Here is a 12,500-nt window from a genome sequence, read left to right as displayed (position 1 = left end):
TCTAGTAGGTTGAGACCTAGATTCCCCCACTTAAAGTCGCACTGAAATGAAAAAAGCATTCTGTCCCATTTTGGTTCACATAATTGGTCATAGTGTTCACCTATTCAACGATGTATGCCAAAAAATTTACTAAATTCTACTTTTGTTGTAATCTTATATCAAAGTATATAATTTCTTACTTCCTGGAAAACGGTAGGTCACGTGCAATGACGACAACAGGTACCTTAGATTTTAGGCCAATAATCTCGCGACATCCACCCGTCAATCAACACTATCCTTCTATCAAATCTGTCTAAAGTTCTTAAAACCCGTCCACTTGTCAATGTTCCAATCAAATTCCTCTAAACATATGTCCCACCCTCATAGCTTGTTTGCGTTGGAAATACGTCAAACTACGGAAGTTAGATGATCTCAAACGTCCGTTTCAGTGCGACTTTAACCCTAAATGGCCTCTGCATTTATGGGAACTAGCCTTTACCGTCCTTCCAGTACGACCAACTTCTCTTGAAGAATCAGGGAAATTAGGTCCTCAATTCTGCTGTGTGTAATTTACTTGATTTTTTGTTGTTGTTTTTTGTCAATAATAATATGATTACGTAGAGTTGTCTAATAATTGTAGTTCTTAAAATTAATTGTAATACATGGTGTTTACTCAACAAGTTTACTGAAACAGACAATGATAATTACACATATTTAAACAATGTAATTTGTCAGTCAAATAATCATTTATTTGAAGGAAATACACTTACTTTTGATATGTACATTTCATACAAAATACTTAATATTAATTAATTTTATTAAGTCATTATAACTGTATATGTCTGTTAAATTTACAAGGTCACTGATATATTTTATAGAGTCTAGCCCCCAGGCCTGGTCCCAGTGCTAGCCCCCCAGGCCTTGTCCCAGTGCTAGCCCCCCAGGCCTGGTCCCAGTGCTAGCCCCCCAGGCCTGGTCCCAGTCAGTGCTAGCCCCCCAGGCCTGGTCCCAGTGCTAGCCCCCTAGGCCTGGTCCCAGTCAGTGCTAGCCCCCCAGGCCTGGTCCCAGTCAATGCTAGCCCCCCAGGCCTGGTCCCAGTCAGTGCTAGCCCCCCAGGCCTGGTCCCAGTGCTAGCCCCCCAGGCCTGGTCCCAGTCAATGCTAGCCCCCCAGGCCGGCTGGATAACTGCCGGGGCTCCGTCCTCTTAGCCGGGCTGCTGATAAACCTCACTTAGTCATTATTATCACACAGAGATCCTCTAAGCCCGGCTCCTTTAGGATCAGTGTGTGTGTGCATGTGTGTCTCAGTTGAGGATTAATACTCGGCTTTTAAGACTCTTGAAATGTGTATTTGTAGAGCAGAAAGGTCAAACTCTCGAGTCGTGATTCTCGTCTGATGTGGAGGCTTATTTAACACGCCGTCATCTCGGGCCCTTAATGAATACAGGGTGTGTGTGTGTGTGTGTGTGTGTGTGTGTGTGTGTGTGTGTGTGTGTGTGAGAGAGAGAGAGAGAGAGAGAGAGACAGAGATAGAGAGAGATAGGGCTGCCAACTGAGCTCAGAAATTATATTCTATATATTTTCTCTCCATTTTTTTCTGAAAATTAAATCCATTTGTTTATTGGTATTATATAATTTTGCATAGAAAATGATACATACAATGGAACCACTTCCAACCACAAGAGGGCGCTCACTGCCTATTGTCACCAATGGAACTTTTTGTCCGTCTGTGTTCACAGGATTCAAGTATTCAACTAGCGTATGGGTATCTATTAACGCCCATCCTTAAATAGTATCTACTAACGCCACAAGCACTGCGAAGACTAATTTCTGCCTTGTACTAGCCACGTTTTAAACTGCAACGGAAAAGTTACCGACTCTCTACAATTGCATATCATGGAGAGTCTACGTCCATATTTTCAGCTTTTTATGTGCATATTTAGTTGTATAAAAACTACCTCAAATCATCACTATTAATTCTGTCAAGTCCATGAAAATGTTTCTTGCCGATGCTGCATCATTGTTTGAGCGTTCGTTTTATTAATGTCTATGACTGTAACTGTTACTGTACTGTACATCCGTGGGTGTTAATAGATACCCTCTCAGGATGTCTGAGGCACTGGTGAAAAGCCAGCGAGCAACTAAACAGAAGGACATTGTACGTAAGTGAGTGGAGAGAGAGAAGGTTTCAGCATGTGATAAAGAAGTGTCCTTTTTTGCATTTAGCTTTATATGACCTTTTTATGTGTTGCACTTTGTCTTGATGCTTTTAATGTCTCATGTAAAGCACTTTAAATTGCCTTGTTGCTGAAATGTGCTCTACAAATAAACTTGCCTCAGCGGATTCTAAAATGCAGCGCTATCGTCAAAATTAGCAACCCAGTTTTAAACTGACACATCGTCGTTAGATTTGAAAACCAGAATTGTTTAGAGGACATTTTGAGCTACAAGGTAAGCTACTTTATCACCAAACGTTGTCTGCTTTTATTACCTTGACGTTTTTAGTAAAAAATTGTGACTCAGAGATGGCGTTAATAGATGCCCGTCCACTAATGCTCAGTCAACATGGGTGATATTTAGTGCAAACAGGGTCCTTAAATCAGGCCTATATGCTAGTCAACTGAAAACAAAACGAGGAATATCCTGTAGTGCTGGTCAACTTGATCAGATTCAGTGCTTGTTTACAATGTTGAAGCTGCCAGCCGCCGAGAAAACGTGCTGGGATTTTAAGGAAGTACGGTATTTCCTCACCACCTAGATAGATACATACTGTAGATACAGTGGTTTTGCTGATATTTGACCATGTTGAAAAGAATGAATACATTACATTACATTAAATTACAGTCATTTAGCAAACGCTTTTATCCAAAGCGACTAACAATAATTGCATTTAACGTAGGAAGAGCCAATGTACTACTACTTGCCAGAACTCACAAGTGCATCTTCTTTCTAAAACAAGTGACTAAGAGCATAATCTAGTGCTGAAGGCAAAGTGCAAGAATCACAATCTAAAGTACAGTGCAATATAATATAATACAATAAGTGCTTAGGTGGGAGGATTGTTGTAGTACTTCTTGAAGAGATGAGTTTTGAGCCTGCGACGAAAGATGGGCAGCGACTCTGCTGTCCTGACATCAGTGGGCAGTTCATTCCACCACTGCGGGGCCAGGACAGAGAAGAGCCGTGACCGTGTCGATCGACCGCAGGAGCCTCGGAGTGACGGGGCAACCAGTCGCCCTGAGGTAGCAGAGCGTAGCGGTCGGGAGGGGGTGTAGGGTTTGACCATGGCCTGGAGGTAGGAGGGGGCTGTTCCTTTCATGGCCCTGTAGGTTAGCGCCAGAGTTTTAAACTGGATGCGAGCCGCTACAGGGAGCCAGTGTAGGGAACGGAGGAGGGAAGTTGTCTGGGAGAATTTGGGGTGGTTGAACACCAGGCGAGCAGCAGCTTTCTGGACAAGTTCCAGAGGTTTAATGGCTGACGCCGGTGCCCCAGCGAGGAGGGAGTTGCAGTAGTCCAGACGGGAGATGACCAGGGCCTGGATGAGTACCTGCGCCGTTTCATTAGTGAGGAAAGGGTGAATCCTCCTGATGTTGTAGAGCATGAATCTACAGGAACGTGTGACGGATGTGACATGTGAGGAAAATGACAGTTGGTCATCCAGGGCCACACCCAGATTCCTCGCAGTCCGAGTCGGGGTCACCACTGTGTCTTCAATGGTGATGGCCAGGTCCCGGTGCGGACAGCCCTTCCCCGGGAGGAACAGCAGCTCAGTCTTGTCAGATTGAGCTTGAGGTGATGTGACGTCATCCACTCCGAGATGTCAGCCAAGCACCCAGCTATGCGTGTCTCCACTTTTGTATCAGAAGGGGGAAATGACAGAACCAGTTGGGTGTCATCGGCATAGCAGTGATAGGAGAAGCCATGCGAGCAAATGACAGAGCCCAGAGATGTAGTGTAGAGGGAAAACAGGAGAGGACCCAGGACAGACCCTTGTGGAACCCCCGTAGTCAGACTACGCGGTTCCGACGTCGACCCTCTCCATGTCACCTGGTAGGAGCGGCCCGTCAGGTAGGATGCAAACAGGGAGTGTGCAGAGCCATCGATGCCTTTCTCTTCGAGGGTGGAGAGGAGGATCTGGTGGTCTACCGTATCAAATGCTGCTGACAGGTCTAGGAGTATCAGGACAGAGGAGAGAGAGTTCGCTCTTGCGGCATGGAGTGACTCTGTTACTGCAAGGAGGGCGGTCTCTGTCGAGTGGCCAGCCTTGAACCCGGATTGGTGGGGATCTAGGAGGTCGTTCTGCTGGAGGTACGAAGACAGTTGATAGCACGTTCAAGTGTTTTGGATAGAAAGGATAGAAGGGAAACCGGTCTGTAGTTTTTGACATCAGAGGGGTCGAGAGATGGTTTCTTTAGGATGGGGGTGACTCTGGCAGTCTTGAAAGCAGAGGGAAAGCATCCTGATACAAGAGATGCGTTGATGAGGTAGGTTAGGAAGGGAAGGAGTTTGGGTGCAACAGACTGAAGGAGAGTCGAGGGAACAGGGTCTAGGGAGCACGTGGTGGGGCGGTTAGATGTTACAAGGTTGAGGGCCTCGTTGGGGGAGAGGGGAGAAAAGTGGGATAAGGTGGGGCGTGGAGAGGAGGGGGGGAGCAGGGAGGGGAGAGAGGGTGGGGGGGGTGAGTTTCGTGCACGGAGCGTTGACCGGGGGAGGGGGGAAAGAGGATCTGATATCGTTAACTTTCTTGTCAAAGAAGTTGGCGAAATCATCAGGGAGAAGGGAGGAGTTGGGAGTAGGAGGTGGGGGCTGGAGTAGTGAAGAGAAGGTTTGAGTGGACTAGTGGAATTCCTAGTATTTATTTGACAGCTCTAGACTAGTGTGTGAGAGAGAGAGGGGGGTGGGGTTGAGAGGGAGGTTAGTGTGTGAGAGAGAGGGGGTGGGTGGGAGGGAGGTTTTCTTTGTGTGTGATTGTGAGTCAGTGAACTTGCTCCAGCAGATGTGTTGGATGTTTCAGCGTTAAGTGTTGGTGCTTCCTCGTTGACAGCGTGACGGTATTATGGCTGAACTGCTGATCTGCCATCTCTTTAATTTAAAAAAAAACAACTATTTCCCTAAAACCTTCTTTCTGTGTCTCTCTCTCTCTCTCTCTCCCTCTCTCCTTCTCTCTCTCTCTCTTTCTCTCCCTCTCTCTCTCTTCCTCCCTCTCTCTCCCTCTCTCTCTCTCTCCCTCTCTCTCCCTCTCCAGAGGCGTTTGACCTGGTGTTGCGTCACGGCCGTAACTCCTCCCTGCTGATGCTGGGGGCGGAGTTCCCAGCGCTGGGGGGCGGAGCCCAGACGGCGGTGGCCCAGCTCTTCCAGGAGGTGTCCCTCTACATCCTGGGCTCAGACGCCAACGTGGACCACATGGTCACCGCCTTCTTCTCCCGCCTGTTCCCCCTGGCCTACCGCCGCCTGCTGGGGGGCGGGGCCTCCGCGCCCGCCGCCGCCACCGCGTCCGACGAGTGCCTCCGCGGCGCCTGGAGGGACACCGGGGCGTTCGGCCACTACCCCAAGCTGATGATGACCCGCCTGTCGCGCTCCCTGCTGGCCACGCGTGTCTTCCTGCAGGCCCTGAATCTGGGCATCGAGGTGGTCAACACCACGGACCACCTGCGTCCGGGGCGGGACTGCGGCCGCGCCCTGCTACGGCTGTGGTACTGCCCGCACTGCCAGGGGCTGCTGGCGCCGCCGGCGTGCCGGGGGGCGTGCCAAGCCGCCATGCAGGGCTGCCTGGGGGGGGCGGCGGAGGTGCAGCCCCACTGGGGGGGGTTCGTGGAGGGGCTGGCCAGGCTGGCGGGGGGGATGAGCCGGGGGGGGCGGGACATGGAGGACGTGGTGCTGGGTCTGAACGGCCTGGTCAGGATGGCGCTCCGCCACGCCGTCAACGCACGCTCACGCCTCCACGCGCTGGTGAGACATACGCAGGGCGCGCGCGCACACACACACACACACACACACACACACACACACACACACACACAGACAGACACACAGACAGACATACACACAGACAGACAGACACACACACAGACACACACACACACACACAGACAGACACACACATTAGAACACACACACACAGACAGACACACACATATATACACACACAGACAGACAGACAGACAGACAGACAGACAGACAGACACACACAGACAGACAGACACACACACACACACACACACACACACACACAGAAAAACACACGCAGACACACGCAAACACACAGAAAAACACACACAGAGACACACCTGCACACACACACACATACAAACACACAAACAAACACACACACATAAGAACCTGCTGATCTGTATCACTGCCTTTATACATGTGACTTCTCTGGCAGTCCATGAGTGACCCCCCCCCCCCCCTCTCTCTCTCTCTCTCTCTCAGTGTGCCCCCCCTAACATATTGAATGCCCCCCCTGGCATTTCGTTCTGGAAATGGGTCTGCTCCCTCTCTCTCTCTTTCTCTCTCCATCCCTCCTTCCCCCTCTCTCTCCCGCTTTACTCTCTCTCTCTCTCTCTCTCTCTCTCTCTCTCTCTGTCTCCCTCCCTCCCCCTAACTTCCTCCTTCTCTAGCAGTGGGGATTAAACTGATAAAACAGACCAGTTGTAAAACCAGGGAGAAACATGAGGAATGTGTTAAGGGACCATGTGTCTATTTGAAGTGGGTTGGAATACGTGCTTATGAAATATGAACATGTGTTTTGTAGAGTGGAGCTGTGTTGATCTGGGGTGTTCAGTGGAGCTGTGTTGGTCTGGGGTGTTCAGTAGAGCTGTGTTGGTCTGGGGTGTTCAGTAGAGCTGTGTTGATCTGGGGTGTTCAGTGGAGCTGTGTTGGTCTGGGGTGTTCAGTAGAGCTGTGTTGATGTAGGGTGTTCAGTGGAGCTGTGTTGGTCTGGGGTGTTTAGAGCTGTGTTGGTCAGGGGTGTTCAGTGGAGCTGTGTTGGTCAGGGGTGTTTAGAGCTGTGTTGGTCTGGGGTGTTCAGTAGAGCTGTGTTGGTCAGGGGTGTTTAGAGCTGTGTTGGTCTGGGGTGTTCAGTAGAGATGTGTTGGTCTCTGGTGTTCAGTAGAGCTGTGTTGGTCTGGGGTGTTCAGTGGAGCTGTGTTGTTTAGAGCTGTGTTGGTCTGGGGTGTTTAGAGCTGTGTTAGTCTCTGGTGTTCAGTAGAGCTGTGTTGGTCTGGGGTGTTCAGTAGAGCTGTGTTGGTCTGGGGTGTTCAGTAGAGCTGTGTTGGTCTCTGGTGTTCAGTAGAGCTGTGTTGGTCTGGGGTGTTCAGTAGAGCTGTGTTGGTCCTGCTGCTGTAGCGTTAACAGTTGTATGAACTATTCACTCTCACACCAGGATCTCTCTAGTGACTGGGACTCCTCTCAAACATATCATTTATTAACACAGAGGGTTGACCTCACTTACTCTGCACTCTGGGTGTGTGGTTGTGTGTGTGTGTGTGTGTGTGTGTGTGTGTGTGTGTGTGTGTGTGTGTGTGTGTGTGTGTGTGTGTGTGTGTGTGTGTGAAAGGCTTTGGAATAGGGCCTGTGATAGTTCACTGGTTAGCTCCGTGGCAAGGCAAGGTCACCTCTGTGGTGTGTATGCGCATACAGTATGTGTGTGTGCTTGTCTGTCTGTGTGTGTGTGCATGTATATGTGTGTTTGTGTGTGTGTGTGTGTGTGTGTGTGTGTGTATGGGAGCGTGTGTGTGTGTGTGTGTGTCTGTGTGCACGTGTTTGTGTCTGTGCGTGTGTGTGTGTGTGTGCGTGTGTGTGCGTGTGTGTGTGTGTGAGCATGTTTTGTTGGCCAGGGCAGTTGTGGGTTGTCATTGAGGGGACGGAGGCATCATTTCTCTAATGGTTGATTCAATCCTGTCAGAGCGAACTACAGTGAGAGATAGACTAGGAATTAGACAACAACTGGATGCTCGGCAGCCAGAAACCATCCGTCCCCCTCGACGGCGGTCCGCGCTGCAGGACATAAACAGCCGGACTGCGTGTCTCGTGTCTTTCAGGACAGGACAGGGTTGTTTAAGTGCACTCGGGTACGCGAGGGACTGGGCTGTTTGTGTGTGCATGGCGTCCGTCCGCGCGGAAGGAGCCTGGAGGTGTGAGACAGCCCCTCCTCCTGACCACACGCCGTTCTCCTCCGCGGGATTGGACCGCACTCTCGAGACCCCCCCCCCCCCCCCCCCCCCCCGCTCGCCATACGAGGTGTCGCCATCGCGCCATGTTCGCATCCGTCTCCCCGGGGCGAACGGGCCAATAGCCTCGCTCACCTGGAGAGGAGGGAGAGAGAGATAAAAGCAGAGAGTCAGGGAGATTGATTAAGAGAGAGAGAGAGAGATGAGGAGATGGAGAGAGAGGGAGAGAGGGAGGGAGAGAGAGATGAGGAGATGGAGAGAGAGGGTGGGAGAGAAAGATGGGGAGATGAAGAGAGAGAGAGAGATGGGGAGATGGGGAGAGAGATGAGATGAGAGAGGGAGAGAGATGAGGAGATGGGGAGAGAGGGAGGGAGAGAGAAAGGGAGAGGGAGGGAGGGAGATGAGATGGAGAGAGAGATGAGACGAGAGAAGGGGAGAGAGATGAGAGAGGGAGGGAGAGAGAGGGGGAGAGAGACCAGAGAGGGAGAGAGAGAGAGAGACGGTCATGGAGACGGAGTGAGGGAGAAAGAGATGAGATGTGACAAAGAGGGAGGCAGAGAGGGCAGCCAGGAGCCTGGGGTGTGGATCCATTCACCTGTCACGTCGCACACCCCTCCGCACGCCTCCCCCACCGTCTCATGTCCTCTCTCTGCCTCTCGCTTTCCCTCTCTACCTCCGCCCATCCCTCCATCCTCTTCTCTCTCTCTCCCTCTCTCACACACACACACACGCTGCTGTGAGGGAAGATACATGATTTATGAAGCTCTATTTTTACCAGTTACCGAGCAGAGAAGTGAGGGAGAAACGGTGACAAAGAGAACGAGGGAGAGAGAAAGAGAGAGAGAGAGAAAGAGAGAGAGAGAGAGAGAGAGAGGAGAAGTAGAGGGAGTTTGAAGTGCAGGCCCAGGGGGTTGGTGGAGAGGGGAAGCATTCATCACCCTGCGACCCTGCTACTGTAAGTGAGGCAGGGAAGTAGGTTTTTGTGGAGAGACAGAAGTATGATGGATCTACTGTAGCCGGGCTCCCAGGAACACGGGGGTGTGGAGGAGAGCTGGGAGACGCAGCACCTGACACGGGATTCTCTCTGTCTGTCTGTTGTCTGTCTCCGTCCATCTGTCTGTCTGTCTCCGTCCATCTGTCTGTCTGTCTCCGTCCATCTGTCTGTCTGTCTCCGTCCGTCTGTCTGCCTGTCAGATAGATAGATAAAGTTTTATTTCTGTCATACGCCTGTCTTTTAAACTGTCTGCCGTTCCTCCATGTCTGTCTGTCTTACTGTCTGTCTGTCTGCCTGTCCGTCTGCCTGTCTCCATCCGTCTGTCTGTCTGTCTGTCTGTCTGTCTGTCTGTCTGTCTGTCTGTCTGTCTGTCTGTCTGTCTCCATCCATCTGTCAGTCAGTCAGTCAGTCAGTCAGTCAGTCAGTGTTTTCTCTCTGTTTATCTGTAGCCCTAGGCTGAGAGTTGAGAACCAGCACTTCAAACATCTGGGCTGGCTAACAGTGGAACAAAGAGTGAAGCAAATGACCCTGTTACCTGTACACATAAACACATCAACAACAAACTACACTGTTACTAGTACACATAAACACATCAACAACAAACTACATTGTTACTAGTACACATAAACACATCAACAACAAACTACACTGTTACTAGTACACATAAACACATCAACAACAAACTACATTGTTACTAGTACACATAAACACATCAACAACAAACTACACTGTTACTAGTACACATAAACACATCAACAACAAACTACACTGTTACTAGTACACATAAACACATCAACAACAAACTACACTGTTACTAGTACACATAAACACATCAACAACAAACTACACTGTTACTAGTACACATAAACACATCAACAACAAACTACACTGTTACTAGTACACATAAACACATCAACAACAAACTACACTGTTACTAGTACACATAAACAACAAACTACACTGTTACTAGTACACATAAACACATCAACAACAAACTACACTGTTACTAGTACACATAAACATAACAACAACAAACAACAGTTCCTAGTACACATAAACACATCAACAATAAATTACACTGATGCTAGTACACATAAACACATCAACAACAAACAACACTGTTACTAGTACACATAAACACATCAACAACAAACTACACTGATGCTAGTACACATAAACACATCAACAACAAACGACACTGTTACTAGTACACAAACATATCAACAACAAATTACACTGATGCTAGTACACATAAACACATCAACAACAAACTACACTGTTACTAGTACACATAAACACATCAACAACAAACTACACTGTTACTAGTACACATAAACACATCAACAACAAACTACACTGTTACTAGTACACATAAACACATCAACAACAAACTACACTGTTACTAGTACACATAAACACATCAACAACAAACTACACTGTTACTAGTACACATAAACACATCAACAACAAACTACACTGTTACTAGTACACATAAACAACAAACTACACTGTTACTAGTACACATAAACACATCAACAACAAACTACACTGTTACTAGTACACATAAACATAACAACAACAAACAACAGTTCCTAGTACACATAAACACATCAACAATAAATTACACTGATGCTAGTACACATAAACACATCAACAACAAACAACACGGTTACTAGTACACATAAACACATCAACAACAAACTACACTGATGCTAGTACACATAAACACATCAACAACAAACGACACTGTTACTAGTACACAAACATATCAACAACAAATTACACTGATGCTAGTACACATAAACACATCAACAACAAACTACACTGTTACTAGTACACATAAACACATCAACAACAAACTACACTGATGCTAGTACACATAAACACATCAACAACAAACTACACTGTTACTAGTACACATAAACACATAAACAACAAACTACACTTACTACAGTAGTACACATAAACACATCAACAACAAATTACACTGATACTAGTACACATAAACACATCAACAACAAACTACACTGTTACTAGTACACATAAACACATCCACAACAAACTACACTGTTACTAGTACACATAAACACATCAACAACAAATTACACTGATGCTAGTACACATAAACACATCAACAACAAACTACACTGTTACTAGTACACATAAACACATAAACAACAAATTATACTGATGCTAGTACACATAAACACATCAACAACAAACTACACTGTTACTAGTACACATAAACACATCAACAACAAACTACACTGTTACTAGTACACATCAACACATCAACAACAAACTACACTGTTACTAGTACACATAAACACATCAACAACAAACTACACTGTTACTAGTACACATAAATACATCAACAACAAATTACACTGATGCTAGTACACATAAACACATCAACAACAAACTACACTGTTACTAGTACACATAAACACATAAACAACTAATTATACTGATGCTAGTACACATAAACACATCAACAACAAACTACACTGTTACTAGTACACATAAACACATAAACAACAAACTACACTTACTACAGTAGTACACATAAACACATCAACAACAAATTACACTGATACTAGTACACATAAACACATCAACAACAAACTACACTGTTACTAGTACACATAAACACATAACAAACTACACTGTTACTAGTAGCCTACACATAAACAACAAATGACAGATACTAGTACACATAAACACATAAACAACAAATTACACTGTTACTAGTACACAAACACATAACAAACTACACTGTTACTACTACACATTAACACATAACAAATGACAGTTACTAGTACACATAAACACATAAACAACAAATTACACCGTTACTAGTACACAAACACATAACAAACTACACTGTTACTACAGTAGTACACATAAACACATAAACAACAAATGACAGTTACTAGTACACATACCTGTAAACACATAAACAACAAATTACACTGTTACTAGTATACATAAACACATAAGAAACTACACTGTTACTAGTACACATAAACAACAAATGACAGTTACTAGTACACATGAACACAAACTGAAGCCCCAAGCTACCTGACCAGACTAGTTACTTCATATACATTAAAGACATTCATTCAGTAGCACCAGAGCCTGTGGAACTGATTTGGATATTTATACCGTAGGTACAGTACAGTACAGTGTACACACACACACGCACACACACACACACACACACACACACACACACACACACACACACACACACACACACACACACACACAGTGTTAAGCCAGGGTTAACATAACTCCAGGGATATGAATCACACAGCTCTCCTGTTCTGGGTAAATGTCTACTTTAGGCACCTTTTA

General features: G+C 46.7%; 1 protein-coding gene across 1 annotated transcript in view; it reads left to right on the top strand.

Moving 5' to 3' along the window:
* gpc3 (glypican 3) overlaps positions 1–12,500 on the top strand; it is a gene marked incomplete at both ends in the record, with an annotated part of 133,007 nt that overhangs the window by 71,919 nt on the left and 48,588 nt on the right. The window contains one exon of the mRNA XM_084448618.1: positions 5,224–5,927. Coding sequence (XP_084304744.1) covers positions 5,224–5,927 — 704 coding nt within the window. The remainder of the gene's footprint in view (positions 1–5,223; positions 5,928–12,500) is intronic.

Source organism: Borostomias antarcticus (assembly GCF_949987555.1).
Source record: "Borostomias antarcticus genome assembly, chromosome: 14".
NCBI classification, from domain to species: Eukaryota; Metazoa; Chordata; class Actinopteri; order Stomiiformes; family Stomiidae; genus Borostomias; species Borostomias antarcticus.
Note: the sequence above shows the minus strand (reverse complement) of the source record. Positions and strands in the feature narration are given on the sequence as shown.